At 41.4% G+C, this 21,290-nt stretch overlaps 1 protein-coding gene across 2 annotated transcripts in view; it reads left to right on the forward strand.

The window, feature by feature from the left end:
* Window positions 1-21,290, forward strand: part of Thada (THADA armadillo repeat containing) — a 308,781-nt gene that overhangs the window by 245,996 nt on the left and 41,495 nt on the right. For both annotated transcript variants that reach the window (XM_048353036.1, XM_048353037.1), the window contains 4 exons: window positions 12,806-13,185; window positions 14,056-14,174; window positions 14,522-14,594; window positions 17,999-18,152. In XM_048353036.1, the coding sequence (XP_048208993.1) occupies window positions 12,806-13,185; window positions 14,056-14,174; window positions 14,522-14,594; window positions 17,999-18,152 (726 nt within the window). The remainder of the gene's footprint in view (window positions 1-12,805; window positions 13,186-14,055; window positions 14,175-14,521; window positions 14,595-17,998; window positions 18,153-21,290) is intronic.

Here is a 21,290-nt window from a genome sequence, read left to right on the forward strand (position 1 = left end):
ATACAGGATTCTAGATACTCCCATATGTTGAGACAAAAAGAGGATATTCTTAGGAGAGAAGCACAGAGGCACAGTGCCTAAGTGCCTACTTATATAAAATAATAAACATACTGGAATGAAGCCCAAGGTATGGAAACAAAAGACTTTTTTTAAAGTTTTTGAGTTTTTTAAGTCTTCTTTACCTTATACACAGTGTATTCATATATTTATATCTTCGGGAGGGGGGACACAACTCGAGGGGAAAAGGATGAAGCAGTGCAGCACTCGAGTTCACTGGACATTGATGAAAATGGACAATACAACTTGTGGGTGGACACAGGAGAGAGGGACTGGAAGAGACTGAGGGAACAGAAGACATTGTAGGAAAGGAAATGTACTCATTGCCTGACTCAAGTAATTGTAATCCTCTGTACATCACATAACAATAAAGTAAATGTAAAAAAAAAGTCAAGGCACAGTCATAATAATCAGTGTACATATGTGAAAATGAAATTAGATAAGATGGATAGGGATGGGAGAGATGGAGCAAAAGTGATGGGGTGACATTGATCAAGATGAATTGTACTCAAAACTGACATGTTGAGTTGAAACTCCATTGTACAACTACTTAAAGATAATTTTTTAAATTTAAGTCAAGGCAATTCAGAGTGTTATTAGGTTGTTAGATTTGTTGATTTCAAGTCTGATGTCAGTATATAGATCTGCAACTTTTAAGAATTTCATTTGATCAGTAGGTAAAGTGGAAATTGTTATAATGAAATGTCTTACCTGAGGTCAACCAGCTGGTTAGTGAAAAGGTTGAGCTTTTTCGACTCCTGGTCCAACTGCTTATTGTAGTGACCCAGTTAAGCATAATAGTATAGTAAAAGAGTTTGGACTTAGTGTCTGTATCTATGACTTATTATAATCCGGTCACCAAAGTGGAACTTTAACCCATGGTGGGACTCTAACCCATGGCCAGACTGGCGGTGGTTATCTCCAAAGGTGACTCCCAGACACTTAGTTAATTGGACTAGGATTTTACTTACTGCATGCATGGTGTCTGCACTCCATCATTTGGGGAGCGAAGTGCAGCCCTGAGCTTCAGTAGGCCTGGGTTCTTAAAAGTCAAAACCCACACACTGGTGGCTGATCAAGTTAGACAAGCAAGCAAGCAGACATACAGAAGCAGAACTGGTGGTTAATGATTACAGATGATTATAATTCCAGTAAAAATGGTAATATTGATCAGAACACATTCTAGGTTTTCCTTTTGGGATCTAAGGCCAGACCACATTCCAGGTTTTTGCACTCTTCGGAGTTTTACTCTTTTCCACCGAATTCTTATAACCTGGTATTCAATTTCCCAATTCACTCCAACACTCTTTCTAGAATTCCCTCATCCCCAACGGGGCCTCCTGAGGGGAATTATCATAGTCTGGATGTCACAGACTGAGCTATGTTCTGAAACCTTCTGGCCTACATTTCTACCTCAAGAATAAGACACTGTTCAAATGAGCAAGAAGTCTCTCAGATCACCTATGACTTCAAGTTTCTACTTCTTCCTACCTCTCTCCACTCCAGCAACTCATCACAAATAATCTGAAACTCATTGCCCGAGTCAGTTAGATTGTTGTACACATAACTTTTGAAAGTCTGTTCTAGACATTTCATATGTAGAAGCATAACCTGTGTGGCCTTTCATGTTTATGTGCTTTCACTTGTTTCCAAGGCTCATCCATGTTGTAGCATAAATTATAGCTTTATTCTTTTTTATAGACAACTAATACTCTATTGTACAGTTATCACTTTTGTTTACCAGTTAATCGATACTTGGTTTGTTTCCACATTTAAGCTTTTGTGAACAATGCTACTAAAAATATTCACAGCACATTTTTGTGGGAACCTGTGTTTTCAGTTCTTCTGAGTATCTTCCTAGGAACACAGTTTAACATTTTTTGAGAACTTGCGAAACTGTCTCCATCTAACATTTTTACCAGCAATATATTACATTTCTCATTTCTCCACATCCTTTTCAACACTTACGTTCATTCTTTTAGCCATTCTAGTGTGTATAAAAGAGTATCTCATTATACTTTTGGTTTGTTCTTTCACATTTCCTTCCAGCTTAACAGTTAGTTTTTACATGTACATGTCATGAGATGAAGTTGAAGTTCTCTTTGTTTTTTCATATAGTTGTTCTAGCACTATTGTGCCTTTGAATATTTCTTCTGCTTCCTTTTGCCTCTCTTTTAGAGATTTAATTCATAAATTAAGTCACTTGAAGTTGGCCCATCAGGTCACTGATGATCTGAGCTTCTTTCTTTTTGTTCTTTTTTAATCCATTTTCAGTTTTTTTATAGCTTCTACTTCTATGTATCCAAATTTCCTATTCTTTTCTTTGTCTAATCTGCTGTTAATTTTATCCAGTGTATTTTTAAATTTTAGTTATTGTTTTGATCACCTCATTTCTGTCCTTTTTTATATCTTCCATATTTCCCACCATCATGTTGAATTTTCTTCTAGATTTCTCAGTATGTATAGCATCCTTACAGCTATTTTCATGCCCTTGCTTCTAATTATCACTATTTCTGGGTCCATTTCTTTTTATGAATCAGGTTATGGATTATATTTTACTATCTCTTTGTAGGCTGATAGCTTTTTTTATTAGAAGACTCCAAATGTTCATTTTTTGTCTCTAGATACCAGATTTAGTTTTATTCCTCCAAAATGTTGAGCTTTATTTTGGAGCTCCTTTGTAGTTACTTTAAATTGGTTGGGCTCTTCCTAGACTTGCTTGAGCTTTGTCCTGATGGGTTCCGACTGAAAAGCAGCTTTAATTTAGCGCAAATTTAGCTCTACTTATAAAGTGATACCTTTTAAAGGTCTCTCCTCTGGTGGAGAGAATAAAGTCAGAAATTATTCAGCCCACTTTTACCCAGCCTCATAGTGTTTCACACCATGCAGATCAAGATTCAGTTGGAAGAGTCAAGGATTCCCTTGATCTACAGATACGCAGATCACAAAGGTACTCATACTATGTAGCTTCCTCCTGTCTAGGTTGTGTCCCACTGTTTCCGATGCCTCAATCTTTCCAAAATGACCTCATCATTCCCCTGAGCCAGACCTCTGGGCTCTATGTTTTGCCTGTCTTCTAGGGCTTAGAAATTGCCTGTCAGATATAAGTTGGGGTAGGGTAAAGTTTACCTTGTTTGTTTTTTCTCTCAAGGATCTTCAGTCCTACACTGCCCATGTCCAAGGTTTAAAAATAATAATTTCCTACATTTTGGTCCAGGTTTCTAGTTGGTTGTGATAGTAGGACAATTCCAGTGACGGGGCATAGATCGCAGAAACAAAGAAAGGAATGGTCATACACCCAGCGTAGGAGATAGAGCTTCTTCTGGGCTGGTGTCTGAGTCTTACTCTTATTTCCTATTGTTGTCAGTATCACAGATTAGTTATACTTTAATAAAGAAAAGAAACACTGGGTACTGGTGGCACACACCTGTAATCCTGAATAAGGAGGCTGAAATCATGATTTGAAGCCAGCCCACACAGTAATGCCTGTGAGACTCTTATCTCCAATTAATCACCAAAGAAGCAGGAAGTAGAGCTGTGGCTCATGTGATAGAGTACTAGTCTTGAGCACAAAAGCTCAGGGATGGCACCCAGGCCCTGAGTTCCAGCCCCAGGACCAAGAACAAAAAAGAAAAAAAGAAGATAAAAGAAACTTCTAGAACTCATAGCTCTAGAAGTATAAGAACACAGCACAGGAATCTGCTAAGACCTAGTAAGAGCCTTCCTACCATACCATTACATGGCATGCATCATGTATCAAGACAGCTTCCTAGCTTCGTATAAAGCCACCACATCATTACATTAAGACCCCACTTTTTTTTGTTTTCAACTATGATCCCCAGATCTCATCTTCCTGAGTAGCTAGAATTATAGGCTAGTCACGAGTACCCAGCTAGGACTCTACTTTTCTGTTCTCATCTGAAGTTTTGGTGGAAACATATAAACCATAGCCCTGTGTAAATTTACACCTAGAATCACTTCCATTGCTCACCTGTCAGAATGTACTTACCTCTGCCCTCCATGTTGGGGCTGGACTTCCTAGTCCAAACAGATGCTGTTGGATTTTTGTCAGCTGTGACCTACAACTTACAGCATCACACCTGCTCATGTTCATGTATGATGAAGTGAAGATGCAGACCCTGGAGCCCAGGCTCAATTCCCATACCCAAGAATTGAAGCACTGGCTAGAGACTGAAAGGGATAGTCCTCCTGGACTTTTAATACAAGTGAGGCAACAAAGGTTTGCTAGATAATTAAATGATGCTCTCAGATTAGTTTTGTTGCCTAAGAATATCAGAGGAGCCCTTGTTCCTTAATAAGTAAAAGATTAAATTGAGCAAGGGTTGACTATGGTGTCATGGTAGGGAAGTTTCTGATTTCCAGTCCTACCCTTCAGAGCAGTTCATTGACAGAAGCAGCTGGAATATAACTTTTATGTTTGTGTTTTTCGTTTGTTACATGTTTATCCACATATCTCCTGACTTCTTCACTGTTTGGGGCAAAAGCCCCAGTATGGGGCCAGGAGGTAGAGGCAAGTTGTGAAAAATGCTGGTCCATCCCAGTGCCTGATGAGCTCAACTGTAGTGTACCCAAGTCCTTTCAGCACTCTTGTGCCTCATTGTCTTCCAAACCAGAAAAGCCGAGCTCCTCTTTAGTGGGTTGACAGCTTAGTCTTCAAATAGTATTCTCAGAATCATATTCTCCCACCTGTGCAACAAATAAGGAATCCTCTGCTGGAAGGTATGTACACATACACCCTGAGAAAGGGAAAGCGGGAGTGTTTTCAAGGATGCATGTGTTAGGAGCCACACCTCTGTATGCAGCCAGAAAACTACAACAGAGAACTAGAAACAAAAGTAGACCCAGTTCAGGGGAGACACGGTTAGTCTCCAAATCTTGGAGATAGGTCCTTCTATACATTTATAACTAGAAGGGCTCCCGGGGTCAAGGCTACAGTTACTGGGAAGGACAGAGGATTTACACACACAACACACATAGACAGAGAGAATGGAATTTCCCTTTGATAAGGAGAAGCCAAGATTTATTAAATTAGTTGATTTTTGTTGTTGTTATAGTTCCTATGGTTTCCTGTTCTGTACAAATAATTTATTTTTTTACTGAGGAATTGCATAACAAGACATTCACATTTACAGAGAGTACAAATTATCAACTGATTATTTTTAGAACCAGTTTATCAACTATCTCTGATAAGAACTTTTGTTGGATCTGATTGCAGATCTTCTTGACTAACCCACAGTTCTTTGAAATAGAAAAGGCAGGCCATCCTGCTATGCATTACAGTGGAAATCTGTGTTGGATTTTCTTTGCACCCTTCCCTCTTTTGGTGCCAGGAGGTACAGGGAGGGCAGAGGAAGCTCTAGAACAATTATGTTGTAAACTTTTTTGACCTAGTGACAGAATTCAGAGCCTTTACAAAATGTGAAAGACAAATTCATTCATTCGTTTATTCACTTGAGGCAGAGAGATAGCATGTGCACAGTCAGTCAGAATAAAGAACATTTGGAGGCTCGGTGATGATAGATGAGCATCTAGATTGGTGCAGCCAAGGTCACTGCCATTTGCACATTGTTCCCATAAGTGACTTACTTTATGGCATTGAAACCATGTGCGTGTCTGGTTGGCCTTTTCATTCCCCCAAGGAATGAAATGGATATGAACTGCTGTTTATGACTTGCTGTGATTCCTGGGGCTTTTGTCATCCCTGTACCCATCTCTGTCAGAACCAAGAAAATATTGCCATGCAACCTGTAAACTTTCTCATTTGTGTGTGTGTGTGTGTGTGTGTGTGTGTGTGTGTGTGTGTGCTGGTACTAGGGCTTGAACTCAGGGCCTCATGCTATTGCATGAACTATTAGTTAGGTGCTCCACAACTTGAGCCATACATCCAATTTATCAGCATTTGGCTGGCTAATTGGAGATCAGTCTCAGATTTGTCTGCCCAGCTGGCTTCAAACTGTGATCCTCAGATCTCAGCCTCCTAAGATATCAGGATTATAGGTGTGAGTCACCAAGCGATTTCCACTTTACCATTCATGCCCTTTTTACTTTAAGCAGTTCATCCCAAGGCATTTGGGCTACCTTGAGAGACATAATAGTAAAGGCCAGGAACTGTGTAAAATTCTGTACACAAATATGTAGTTGAGCACTAGATGAAGAGTTTAACTTATGATTAGGGGCCACAGTCTGCAAAAACAAACACCACTAGACACTGGAATTGCACACATTCAGCATGGCACAGTGTTCATACTAAAAAGCAAAGGTGATCTCAGGCGGGCTGAGGGGGAGCATGTGGTCCCAGCACTAGCGGCAGCAGCAACATTACCTGGGAACGTGTTAGGAAATGTGATCTAGAAGATCACACCCTAGACTTACAGACATTGGAAGTGAGCAGCTAAAGTTTAAGAGCCCCTGGCCTGAGGTAACAGTAAAATTACCTACCCTAGACATTGCTCAGAGATAGTAATGCCAGGGGGAACTGCCTTCCTATTCACCTAAGTTAAATGCTCTTAAGTTGTAGCTGTACTGTATAATTATTAATATGGTAAGTATGCGTTATATCAATTTTTTTCTCAGAATGCCCTTGTTGGAGCTAATTCAAATTAGCATACATCTTTTTTCTTTTTCTTTTGTTGTTCTTTTTGCCATTGTTGTTTGTTTTGCGTTTTATGAACAGCTTGGGCACTATCCCTTAGATTTTTCATTGAAGGCTACCACTCTACCACTTAAGCTACAGTTCTACTTTCAGCTCTTGGTTGCTAATTAGGCGTAAGAGTCTCATAAACCTTCCTGCCCCAGATAGTTTCAAACAACAATTCTCAGATCTTAGCCTTTTGAGTAGCTAGGGTTACAGGCATGATCTACCAATCCCTAGCTACCATGTATCGTTTAAATTTTCACTTGACTTTTTGACCAGGCACAGTGACACACACTTGTAATCCCTGCTACTTACAAAGCTATGGCAGGGCCAACCTAGACAACATGGTGAGACACAGTCTCAAAACAAAACACCCAACAACAATAAAAAGCAATTTTGACAAACCTACATTAGCATCTCAGAGGATCAAAGGTGGCTGGACAGTGTGATGATTATATTCCTGCTCCTGAACACCATCTGTGCTCAGGTACTGATACTGCTAAGTCCTTACCACCAACCTGGTAGATGTTAGCACCCTACCTTAGTTAGCTAGGGAACAGAAACTTTGAGGTCCAAAATTCACTTTATCTATAAGCACTATTCCTAATACAAACAGAACTGAAATCTCCAACTTGTCTGGAAACTACAACTTGCTAAAAATGGCACAGCTGAGGTCACCAGAAGACATAGTATAGAGTAGCTGCTGTATTCCTTCTTACAGGCAGGCCACTGAGTAAGGACTCCTTTGGTTCCTTCTTAGGTTATCTCTAATCCTAGGAGTCAAACTATCCAAACAGACCATTCTCAGGAGGCTCTGGACTCTAAAACTGCCATCCTAGATGCTGCGCTCTGGTGACATTCTCACCAGCCCACAACACAGCGAAACATAGCTTTGAGCTTCATAGGTAGGCATTCTACTATATGAACTAAGTCTTCAACTCTTTTTGCTCTGGTTGTTTTGGGGTTTTTTGTTGTTGTTGTTGTTGTTGTTTTTGTTTTTTTTTGTAGGAGACTGCTTGAACAGTGATCCCCTTTTGCTTCTGTAGTAGCTGAGATGATAAGTTTGCATGCACCACCACACCCCGCATTTCGGTTGAGATGGAGTCTTATGAACTTGTTTTCCCTGGCTGGCCTAGAACCCTGATCTCAGCCTCCTACATAGATGATATGACAAGCACATGCCATCATGCCCAGCTATTGGTTGAAATGCAGTCTCATGAACTTTTTGTCTGGCTGGCCTTGAACTGTGGTCCTTCTAATCTCTGCCTCCTAAGTAGCTAAGATTATAGCTCTGAGTCCTCAGCACCTGGGTTTGCATATTTTTTAAAAGGCCAAATTCCCTTAAAGAGTTGTCCTTTCAAGTGATACTACAATTCCATTTCCTCCATTTTTGGTAATAAAAGAGCCTCTCCATTACAAAATGATAATAGTAGGTTTTTAACATCCTTACTTTGTAAGACAAAAGTTGGCAACTTATACCTGTCTACACTTTATTTATAACATTTTATTAGGAACTACTTCTCCAGTGAGCCAGGACATAACACAGTAGGAGGTCTTGTTCTATCATGTGAATCCAGCCATTAAGGCATTCCCTTGAAGGCCAGAAATACACTTGCTCTGAAGAAGGAAAAAAAATACTTCCAAAAATTAGATCAGATTGGATGTTTAGAATCAGTCACACATACTTGAGTGACTGAGATGGCTGCTGAGATGGTGGGAACATGCAAAGACTCTCACCAGAAAGGGCTGGGAAAAGCTTTGTGCAGGATGGATTTGCAAAAATCATCCCAGCTTATAAAAACTACAGAGAGGCCATTAAAGTAGAGACTCTTTAGGTCAAACTCGTAACTTCACAACAGAAGAAGAAACCTAAAGCAATCAAAATTGAGAAAAGTTAGATTTTCAAATCACTACCTACAAGAGAAGAAATCTGGTAAACTTCAGACAGAAGAATGAATACCAGTTCTTTGTGTGATGCAAATACAAGGCACTCACAGAAACAAAAATAAGTACCACCTGTTGATCTAGACATTGAACACCATTTGATATGGTAGGACACAAACATTCCTTCACTATGGAGAAATCCCGCTTGTGAAACCACTTGGTGAGTTTCCCTCCCATGAGTGAAAAGACTAAGCAAGTAGCTACAGACTCTCAGGACTCAACACAAGTGCTTTCCAAAAGCTCTCATGAATTTCACATGCTCCCTGGGCTGAGAAGAAAGAACTACTTTGTTAGCTACTGGGCTATGTCTTGTTAAAGTATGAAACATGGTTATCTCCAGCCTTCTGTTCGCTGGAGACTGCAGCCCCCTTGCTCAGTACCAAATGCAATGGAGATGGTCTCTGGAGTTCCTGCCCAAATGGAGGTCCCATGAGAATAGGACTTAGTCTTTCTAATTCACTGCTGCATCCAAGACCTAGAAGAGGCCTAGACCAGAACTGTACCTAGTGAGCCATCCTTGGCATTGTGAGAGGCCTACCAGACAACAACACTTGCTAATGCTTACTCATTCTTCTTACTTCTTGCTCACTTTCCTTCCTTTGCTGTTATCATTAGTGAGAGAAGCTGAAGCATGGTGAATTTTCAGTTCGCTACTATAAAGTACTGAGCTAACATCAGCTGCACTCTGCACACCTATAAACTCAATGAACCTCTGTAAATCTGTCCCTTCAGAGTGTGGCTCTCAGCTGGGGTGCAGAGCAGGATCACCTGCCAGCTTCTTAGGCCGACAGCTGGCTGTACCCAGTTTGCAGTCAGTGAAATCAGAGTCTACTAGCATGGGATTCAGGCATGTGTGGCTAAGGGCAGTGGTTTTCAAAGTAACTGGGTCAGCAGCACCTGCGCCTGTGAACCCTTTAGATATGGCATGGTCTCACCCCACCCTTGACCTCTGAAGTGGCATTTCTGGGGGAGGCCAGGCACTCTGTGGTTTAGCAAGCCTTCTGGGGTATCTGTTACACACTTGCGCTTGAGAAGCTCCACTTTAGGGCATCACTTTAGTTGGTAGTTGCAACACGCCAGAGAATATTTTTTTTCCAAGCAGCAATTTAAAGAAAGTGCTGAAATGAGCATCATTTGGTCCTTTACTGTCTTGCAGCACACTTGTGGCACAAACCACAAAAATTCCTCTGAATACAGTTCTAACTCTCCTGGCAACCTTCAGTTGCCATCCACAATTTTATACCTTTTTACTTCAGTGTTGTCCTGAGGAAGCAGTAGGTGGGAAGGATAGAAAGTAGAACTTGAATTCTGCAGCAGTGCTCAATAAATGCTGAAAACACAGCCTGGTGCCAGAGGCTCACGCCTATAATCCCAGCTACTTAGGAAGCTGAAATCTGAGGATCAGGAGTCAAAGTCAGCCTAGGCAGGAAAGTCCTTGAGACTCCTCTTACCTCCAATTAACTACCAGAAAAAGCTAGAAGTGAAGCTCAAGCCTGAGTTCAAGTCCAGGAGCAGCAAAAAAGGAAAGGAAGAAGGGAGGGAGGGAGGGAGGGAGGGAGGAAAAGATGACACAGGATTGAGCAACTGCTTGGGCTTTCCCTGCTGCTTTGTAAAGATGACCACCCTCTGCTTTAGCTGGGACTTCAGGCTTAGGTTAAAAGCAGAAGTATATCTGCCCAAATGGCATATGGTAACCTTCATGGGATACCCTCATATCTGACACTTAGTCCTATGTCTTTGCCACTTAGGGCAGACTTCTTTTTGAAAAAAAATATGACATATTATATAAATTCCTAGGTTATTACATATTTATGCAATTTTTGTTTTATTTTGGTCAGTCCTGGGGCTTGGACTCAGGGCCTGAGCACTGTCCCTGGCTTCTTTTTGCTCAAGGCTAGCACTCTGCCACTTGAGCCACAGTGCCACTTCTGGCCATTTTCTGTATATGTGGTGCTGGGGAATCGAACCCAGGGCCTCATGTATATGAGGCAGGCACTCTTGCCACTAGGCCATATCCCCAGCCCCTATTTATGCAATTTTTTAAATTTCAAAACAGGTTTTCCAAAAAACTTCTTGATCTAACATTTGTTACATTTATTCTAGAAATCAGCTAGAAACTGGCTTTGATATTTAAAATAATGCTACAAGTCTCACATAGTGGTTCAGGCCTATAACCCCAGCACTCAGAAGACTGAAGCAGAAGAATCAAAAGAATGAAACCCAGTCTGAAAAAATAATAGTAATAAAAAATAAAGATAGCTTGTTATGTTGACTGTTCACATCTATAATCCTAGGTACTCAGGAGGCTGAGATCGGAAGATCATGGTTAGTGGAGAAAAAAAATCAGAGAGACTCATATCAACCAACAAAAACCAAAACTAGAGTTGTGGCTCAAGTGATAGAGCACCAGCAATGAGGGAAAAGCCAAGGGAGAACACATGGCCCTGAGTTCAAACTGTGGTATCAGTACATAAATAAACTGATGGATGACTGTGTGGATGGGAATGGATAGGTGGGTATTGAATGGATGGATGTGTGAATGGATTGATCAGTCAATGGATTGGGCACTCACACTTTAGTGTCATTTCATTGCCTATAGAAGAACAAGATCATATGGAAGAACTACATCCAAGATCCTTTATGTGGTCTACAAAGACATATGAATCTTGACCTTATTTCTACTCTAGCCTGAACTTGTGCTTTTTTCCATCTCACATTTATGTTCCAAGAAGCCTGTACTCCTGACATGATTCATTCTGCTTTGCCTTCCTTTGCCTTTGAGACTCAGATTGTTAAAATTGTCTGTTCATATATTTTCTCTTTCTCAAACTAAACTATAAACCGATCTTATTTTCACTTAGTACCTAATATACAGGAAGGAAGAAAAATGGTTTTGGACCAAAACTGAAAATATAAAAAATAATCTCCACACTGGAAAGCAAACATTAAAATTTAACAAGTAGATAACACAACAGTTATACACTTAGGACTAAAACAGAACAAAGAGAAAATGAAGAGCCAGGCACTGATGGCTTCACACTTATCATCTTAGCTACTCAGAAAATTGAGGTTTTGAGTCAGCTTGGGCAGACAAATTCAAGAGACTCTTATCTTTAATAATCAGCAAAAAGGTGGAAGTAGGAGCATGGCTTAGGTGGTAGAGCACCAGCTATGAGTGGAAAAAGCCCAGCTAGAGTGCAACACCCTGAGTTCAAGCCCCAGTGATAGATAAATAGGTGGGTGGATGGATGGATGGATGGATGGTTAGATAGATCCAACCAAGAAAACAAGTCTTGACTTGAGTACCAAGTATAGGTGAGAAATGATGACTCATTCCTTAAGACCATGTAAAAAGGAAGGGCTGTGGTTCCAGCTGACCTGGTACTCCATGTGAGTCAGTATTGTGACTAGTAACCTAGTGTCCAGAACAGGGAAAGTTAATAGTCCTGCTGGACAGATTAAGCAGGAGTCACATCTATTTTATGAGCCATACTTACAGAGAGGATGAGGCATGTCCAAAACAATGCAGCTGGAATAGTGGGAAGTAACCCATCATATGGGCAGGAAGTAGAGTGTTTCATCTAGAAAAGACAGATGGGGCACAGTAATTGTAATCAGATGCCACTGACAGAACTGCCAATGAGAGCCTCAAAGTTCAGAATGAGACCAGTGAGTAAAATTTCCAGAAAGAATTTTGCAACAGTTAGATCTACAAACAATGGAATAAGCTCTCATGAGCTCCAAGTCACCATAAAGTCAATACAGGGCCCCTGGGGAGCAATCCTGTAGAGAGATTTGAGCCCTAAAAGAAATTTGTACTTTTTTCCCTGGTCAGCTTTGAGACTTATTGATTCAAGAAGTTTGAATATCCAAGAGGGTTGCCAAGGGTACATTTTCTGATAGTAATGCCTTCATCCTTCTTGGAGGGAAAAATTATAAGTTGCCTAAATTGAAATTGCTTCTGGGCCCAGAGTCCAACCTTAGTGGGCTAGTACTTACCACATTGTTTATTTGAAATCCACCTAAGAAAGACATCTAATGTTCCTACCCAGCCTAATACCCAGTTTTTGAGCCTTCCATTCTCCCATGTCCTTTCACAGAAAGTAAATAAAGTGAATACCTCTTTCTCTTTTCTTTTCTGCCTTTTAGTTCTGAAGAGTCTTGGCTTCTGGGAGGAAATCAAGAGGATCATCTCATTATCAGAGCTGATAACAGGATTCCCCTGTACCATCAAAGTGCCAGGCCTGCCCCAATACCTGGAAAGCCTCACCAAACTAGCCCTCAGTGCAGTATGGGCAGGGCTGGCTGAGGCTGGTGGACAGACAAAGGACGTTCCCATCACCTTCTCCCAGCTGCTCAAGTCTTCCTTTTCTGAAGTGCGTTTGCTAACTCTGAATGCCCTGTTGGAAAGGTTCTCATCTGCAGCCTCTGCACTGGGAGGGAAGGGACTACCACCCCTGCTCTGCAGTATGGCAGAGGAGTTCCTGCTGCTGGCAATGGAGGAACCCCACCCAGAATGCTTCTGCAAGGTAAAATCTCTGCCAGATTGATGGGTTGGTTGCCTTCCATGCCTCAATTCTTTGATGAACTACCAGGAAAGTAGGATCAGAAAGACAAGATCAGGCTCAGACTTTCTAGGAGCAATAGAAAGTAGATTCAGCATTCAAAGGAAGATTCTCTTTGTATAATGCATGATATGCTTCAGGTATAGAAAGCATAAAAAAAAAAGAAAAGAAAGAAAGAGAGGGGGAAAAGAAAAAAAGTACCAGGCTCTAGTGGCTCATGCCTATAATCCTAGCTATTAAGGAGTCAGGGATCTGAGGACCCATTCAAAGCCAGCTTGGGCAGGAAAGTCCATGAGACTCCTATCTCCAATAAACTACCAAAAAAGTGGGGCTATGGCTCAAGTGGTAGAGTACTAGCCTTGACCAAAAGAAGCTCAGGAACAGTGCCTAGTCCCTGAGTTCAAACCCCAGGATTGGCACAAAAAGTAGATTTTTAAAAGTGGTTGACGATAGTGGTATTAATAGCAAGGATTAACCAAAAGTAGACCCACTCTGGGATGTTTAGAAAACAGATCATTAAAAATTAACTTTGGAGTGTGTCAGAGGTCATCTTTGCTGATATGCCTATTCTGGGGGCAGATGACCACCTGTGAAAGGCTACTAGAGTCTGGGAAGCCAGTTCCATCACAGGTTACTAAGAGCCTTTAAATTTGTCATTGCTCCATCTAGCTTCAGATTCTTGCAAGTATAACTGGAAAACAAGTCAATAGGAGCCTTTTGAAAGACAGGCCCTTGTCATCTATTAATAGTGATATCTACTTAACATCTGGAGTCTTTTCCCTGAGTATATACCTTTCTCTTTTCTTTTTTTCCTCATGGACTTGGCTCACACAGATACTGAAGATTCTGTATCACATGGATCCCAGGGAGTGGCTTCCCCAGACAGAACGCTGTGTTCATCTAACCCCAAAGGAGTTCTTGATATGGATCATGGAGATTGCTTCCAATGACAGGTTTGCCCCAGTGCCCCCTGTGCAACCCAGGTGACATAAGTGATCCCCGTCAGTCACCTTGCAAGGAGGGATCCTGCTCACAGCCCTGGCCTGTAGGTCCAGGTCCTATACTTCTTTCCAAGACTTAGCTAGGAGCTGCTTTGAACTCCCAACTTTTCCCAATGATAAGATGATTTCAGAGTAAACATTAATAACCAAAGTATAATCACTTCTGAAGACATTTGTATAACCAAGAGGTAAAAATTCCATATCCGTGTAGGCTACAGGTTATAGACTTATCTACAAGAAACTTATCTATGTGTCTAATATATTTAATTTGACTTGATTTATATATTTGTTTCCTCCAGATCTGAAATCCAGGGTGTGTCTCTGAGACTTGCTTCCAGAGTTATTGCCTACCACTTGCAGACACATGAGGAGGTGAGGCTAGTTCTGTGCCTGACCTAGGACTGGGGATGGTTTGTGCCCTTATTTTCCCAGAAAATAAGTGTCAGTTGTCCCAACAAGCACAATTGCTGTTACTTTTTTGCATGGCCTCTATTAAACCATTGCTCATGTTGAGTTTTCACTCTGGGACTAGCTTTAGAAGACTGATACCACATTTCTTTTCTCCTGTGCATTTTCAGTAAGAATCCATGATGATGGTACAACTTCTCCATCAGCACTTATGTACCCATTGTTTTCTCCCCATTTGTGTAGCTAGACCCTATTTGAAGTAGAAAAAAGCAAGTTAATACCAAGAATATTGAAATTGTTAAGCTTAGAGTGCCAGAGTCTGGCTTGAGATAAAAGACCAAAGGGTGGAAATTAACCAGCTGGAAGCTGTTTCTGTCATTCACAGTCAGGCTTGGGGGCGGAGGTGTGAAACCTAGTAGGTGAACATCATTAGGAAACACACACACAAAAAAAAATACCCTTGTAATCTCAGGATTTAGAAGGCTAAGGCCAAGGACTGCAAATTCTGGAGTTCTAGGTCAGCCTTGGATACATAGCAAGAATTTCTGTTTAATTCCATTGCCCTGTAGATAGTCAGAGCAATCAGTTAGCACATTTTGAACATTTATGGTTCACTTGGTAAATCAAGTGTCGTGATCGTCTAGCCTCTGATGCTATCACACAGTCCTAAGACTGAGTTATTTATTTTAAAGACATCTCATAGTTCTGGAGGCTGACCCTGACATCTGATGATGGCCTTCACACCACCTCATAACACAGGAGAAGGCATGTGGGAAGGAGGGAGAAGACCAGAACTCACTTTTATAGCAGAGCCACTCCTGTGGTGACTCACCCACTCTGGAGATAACGGCATTCATCCATCCAAATCATTAGAGTTCCACCCTAGTGACCTCATCACCTCTCAGGGATCCCATCTTCCATATAAATGCTGCCACAGCAGCAATTACATTTCAGCATGACTTTTGGAGAAAATGTTCAAACCAAAACAGGAAGTTCCAGAGAATGACAATTGCCTTTCTAGGAAAAAAAAAATGTTTTTAATGACAGTATAAAAGAAACAGTCCAAATATCAATTGAGTCAGAATGGAATATTATTTGGCCATAAAAGGGAATAGAAGTTTATGTATAGGGTGGCTCATATTTTAATTGTAGCTACTTGAGGGGCTAAAATCTAGAGAATTGTGCTTTGAGTCCAGCCTGGGCAAGAAGTGAGACACACACCCCCCATCTCAACAAAAACATTGGACATATTATAATGGCAGAGGGGTAAATTGGTCCAGGCCAATCTGGGACTTATCTTAAAAGTAACCAGAATAAAAAGAGCTGGAGGCACAGCTCAAGTGGTAGAATGCCTTCCTAGCAAGCACCAGGCTCAGAATGCAAACCTTAGCAGCAGGGAAAAAAGGAGTAGATTGCTGGTATTTCCCACAGCACAGATGAACCAGGTAAAAGAAGCCAATCATAAAAAGACCATATGATTCTGTTTACATACTGTGCCCAGAATTAGACAAATCCAGAAGTAAGATTAGTAGTTGTTTAAGGCTAAGAGGATGAACCGGTAGAGGAGTGATAGCTAAAGAATACACGTTTCTATTTGTAATGCTGAAATGGTCTAAAATTCACTGAAAAGATGTTTGCTGTGATTTGAACATTTCACAACCATATGCATGTATCAATATATAAAATGGTAAATCATAAACGTGTATTTTTATAACAAACTTCATATTTTAAAGTAAAGTACCAAAAGTAACAAAATTGACTGTGGTGATGATTACCCACATCTGTGAACATACCAAAATTCATTGACTTTTCCACTTTTTTGTGTGGTACCATTTCCAAGGCTTGAGCTAAAGACCTTGATGTTTTTGCTCAGCGTGCCCACTGCTGGCTCTCTACTACCTGAACCACAACTTCCACTTCTGGATTTCTCCTTGTTTATTAGAGCTGAGTCTCAGAGACTTGCCTGGGCAAGCTGGCTTCAAACTAAAATCTTCAGGTCTCAGTATCCTAGTTAGGATTTACAGGTAGGAGCCATAGGCACCTGGTGACTTTTCCACTTTAAAAGGATGACTTGGCTGGGCACCAGTGACTTACACCTATAATTCTAGCTACTTAGGAAGCTGAACTCAACACCCTGTCACCAGCCTCCCAGAACAATTCTGTGGTATGTGAATTACATCTCAATAAAGCTCGTAAAATTTAAAACAATAACAGAGCTTTGTTTAAATAAGAGTATCAGTTAAGATACTGCTTTTATATGTCATAATTAAAAACTCATGAGTCCAGATGGAGAGGCTGGGAATGTGGCTTAATGGTAGAGTGTTTGCCTCAGATATATGAAGCCCTGGGTTCAGTTCCTTGGCACTACATATATAGAAAAGGCCAGAAGTGGCACTATGGCTCAAGTAGTAGAGTGCTAGCCTTGAGCAAAAAGAATCCAGGGACAGTGCTCAGGCCCTGAGTTCAGGCTCCAGGACTGGCAAAAACAAACAAACAACTCATGAGTCCAGATGGATGCAGTTCACAGAGACATGGTAGTGTGACATTGTTTGGCCCCAGGCTCTGCTTGATAGGTCTGCTATCTTCCATGTGGTTTCATCTTATGGTTCCAAAGGCTGCTCTACCTCCTACTATCTTGTCTTGTTCAGGAAGCTGGAGGGAGGAGGGGTCAAAAGAGAAGTGAAGGTCATGAGTAGTTTTGTTGTTGTTGTTGTTGTTTGTTTTTGCTAGTCCCGCGCTTGAACTCAGGGCCTGGGTGCTATCACTGAGCTACTTTTACTCAAGGCTAGCACTCTTTGACTTGAGCCACAGCACCACTTCTGGCTTTTTCTGTTTATGTGGTACTGAAGAATTGAACCCAGGGCTTCATGAATGCTAGATACGCCCTTATGGGTGTTTTCTAAGGCACAACCTACAAGTGCACTGGTACTTACTTTCCAGTGATGGCTCCATTAGTCAGAACTTAATCTCAGGTTTCTCCCCAGTGTGAAGAAGGCTGGGATATATAGTCTTTATCTAAGTGCAAAAAAATCTGGGGTTCTCTTAGTAAAAATAGGATAAATATCTTGTTACTGAGGGCAACTTATTATTTGCTACTACCTTACTAAAGCTGTGAGATACACCAGTGTGTGATAAGCTGACATATGCAACAAAAACTCAAGGAACTAGCTAATTTTTGGGACTCTCTATTTTGCAAAAACAAGTTAGATTTTCTTCCTTTGAGCTTGTTTGTTTCTCCCTGCCCTTACTGTAATAGAAAAATGTTCCCACTGATGTAGGAGGTGACATGCAGACACAGTTTGGGGTGGCTCCATGGCCACCCATGGTTCATCTTCCAGGCTACTGATAGGCACCTTTTGTGCTTTCAGAACAAGGACTTGCTAGCCCTGGAGCTGAAGCAGTGGGTGCAGCTGGTTGTCTTGTCCTGTGAAGACCCTCTCCCCACCGAGTCTAGGCTGGCTGCTGCTGAAGTCCTCACCAGCACCACACCATTGTTCCTCACCAACCCCCAGCCAGTTCTAGGTAAGTGGTAAGAGAGAGAGAGAGAGAGAGAGAGAGATACATACCCAGCCAAGAGAGATGGGAAGGTGACAAATGGCAGCATGTACCTTGCCTCTATTCTAGTCTGGTATTTTCCCCCATCTTACCCCCTCTTAGCTCATACCCATTTATTCTCGCCAGCAGCTTCTTAGCCCCTTTTCCTTGTCTTATCTTCTAAGCCTTTCTTTCAAAAGCTTCCAGAGAACATCTGTGGCCTTTTTCAAATATTAATCTAGTCATTTGGTTCCCTGTAAAAACCATTGAGTGAATCCATTGCCTTTAGGATGAAATCTAAATGTTCTTTAATGTGGCTCAGAAGCACTTCCCTTCCATCCTCCTTGTCCACAACTCCCCACCTATAAACAAATCTCAGTTTCACTAACTTCATTTGTCTTTCAAGACTCAGCCCAACCATCCCTTCTACCAAGAAGCCTGCTTCCGTAGTTTATGTGAAAAGTGAATAAGTTAGCATAAGCTGACGCAGCAGGAAGTAGACAGAGCAGCCTCAAAACACACTGACAAGGGGCTAGGAATGTGGCTTTGTGGTAGAGTACTTGCCTAGCATGCATGAAGTTCTGGGTTTGATTCCTCAGTACCACATAAACAGAGAAAGCCGGAGGTGGTACTGTGGCTCAAGGAACAAAAGAAGCTAAGGGACAGTGCCCAGGCCCTGAGTTCAAGCCCCAGGGGAAAAAAGGACTCTGTAGAGCCCCCACCTGAGACTTGGTAATACTGAAGTTAAAGGAGATGCTAAAATGACTTCTAGGCTTCTGGCCATAGTCACTACAGGGTGACTTCACTGAGCTTAAAGTACAGTATCCCTAGGATATGAAAGAGGAGATATTTTGAAGTGAAGAGGTTATATAGCTCTTAACTGATTTCTAGCTGTGTCATCCACCTCCATGTCTCTTTCCTGCTACCACCCCCATGCCTAAAGAGGAATGAGTAGAGAAGAGCCATGAGCTAATGCTGCTGAAGAAAACTAAGCTTGAGATCTTCAGAATTTGGAAGGAGTGTTAATTTTACATTTTTGTTGTCTTGGATTTTATTTTGGTCTTTAACATAGGGTTTAATAAGAGAAAAGCCTGGGACCTGAAAACATGCTTCAGTTTTGACCCTGTCCTCTCCTGCTATGTTTAGTCCTGTCTTGATTTCCTGTTTGATTTCCTTTTCATCTGTTAGTAGAATTCTAATTTTCATACTACTTCCAAGCATAGCCAACAAGAATGAAACATCCCTGCTCCCAAGAGCTTCCAATATAGTTGTGGAGGCATGTTTCCAGAATAAAGGAAGGAATTCTTTTCAGATAGTAAGATTCATATTTTAGGAATTAAGACAAATGAAGTATCTCTTAATCTCTCTGGGAAATTAGTTTGCTTTCCTTTCACTTCTTTCGTCCTAGGGACATATGGGCATTTTTTTTTTTTCTTAGAAAGGCAGATTGAGAGCTGGGAATATGGTCTAGTGGCAAGAGTGCTTGCCTTGTATACATGAAGCCCTGGGTTCAATTCCTCAGCACCACATCTATAGAAAAGGCCAGAAGTAGCACTGTGGCTCAAGTGGCAGAGTGCTAGCCTTGAGCAAAAAGAAGCCAGGGACAGTGCTCAGGCCCTGAGTTCAAACCCCAGGACTGGCAATAAAATAAAATAATTTAAAAAAAGAAAGGCAGATTGAGGGGAAACTTCCAGTGATTGTAGTTTAATCATTGGACCTAAAGGAATAAGAGCAAAGTCTTATCAGCTTTGGTCAAATGGGCATGGTCGCACACTTGCAGCTCAACTTTTCAAGAAACTGAGATAGAAAGATCTCCTGAGTTCAAGAGTTCAAGACAACCCTGGGCAATGTTGCATGACCCCATCGCAAAAAACAAGGCAAGGGATGTGTAAAACTTCACCAGTAAAATTAATACACATTTTGTGATTAACTTGGCTACTTAAACTCTGGCTCACAACAGGCGAGGTGCACATGGAATAGCCTGGAGTTCTTGTGTGGAATAGAGTCCTAGGAAAATTATAGCATTATAGACATGAAGAAGATGAATGGTGGCTAACAATTAATAATATGAACATGAAAAATTGGACTACAGAGGGAAGAAATTTAGAAGTATAAATGACTAAGTTAGAAAAATGTCAAGAGAGAAAAGTTTGAAGTCCTAGAAAGCAAAAAAGGATGGATTGGGGCTGGGAATATGGCCTAGTGGTAGAGTGCTCACCTCGTATACATGAAGCCCTGGATTTGATTCCTCAACACCACATATATAGAAAAAGCCAGAAGTGGCGCTGTGGCTCAAGTGGTAGAGTGTTAGCCTTGAGCAAAAAGAAGCCAGGGACAGTGCTCAGGCCCTGAGTTCAAGCCCCAGGACTGGCAAAAAAAACAAAATAAAACAAAAAAGGATGGATTCTGAAAGTGAGCAAAATTGAAAGCCAGATCTAAAACAAAAAGAAGAGAACAAAGCTCCAAGTGAAGCCATTTCTACTCTTGGCTTGACAGAAGGGCCAGTGATTCTTGATAGCAAGTCCTCTGGGGACAGATGAAAGAGAGAATGGACAAAGGGAAGATACAAGAACAGGACTGCTTTCCTATGACAGGACAGGGATGCTGTTGGTAGTTTGTCATGGCTCTCCATTGAGTTCCTCCACAGTCCTCATCCCACCCCTTGCTCTTTTGCAAGTCTGCCTCTCTCTACCTACCTCCTGAAAGGTCCGCTCCGTTTCTTGCCAGTGCTCTGGACTTCATCCCTTTCTACTGCTTAGAAGCAAATACTATCCTTGCCTATCTGTCTATCCAGAGTAACACCTAATACAGCCTATCAAGGTCTGTGCCTGGGGGTAATGGCAGCAGAAAATGGATCTCACAGACATATGACATTAGGCCCTCCTTTTTTTTTCTTCTTAGCCCGAAACATAATCTGCCTCTCTCCTCCCTCCCCCCTCCCTCCTGTGTGTGTGTGTGTGTGTGTGTGTGTGTGTGTGTGTGTGTGTGTGTGTGTGTGTTTGCCGTATTGGGACTTGAACTCAGGGCCTTGTATATTTGCTTGGCTTTTTCACACACATCAGATAGCACTGTGCCACTCAAGACACATCTCCAGTTCAGCAAAGTACTCTTAATTTGTAAATTTCA

Source organism: Perognathus longimembris, chromosome 8, assembly GCF_023159225.1.
Source record: "Perognathus longimembris pacificus isolate PPM17 chromosome 8, ASM2315922v1, whole genome shotgun sequence".
Lineage (NCBI taxonomy): Eukaryota > Metazoa > Chordata > Mammalia > Rodentia > Heteromyidae > Perognathus > Perognathus longimembris.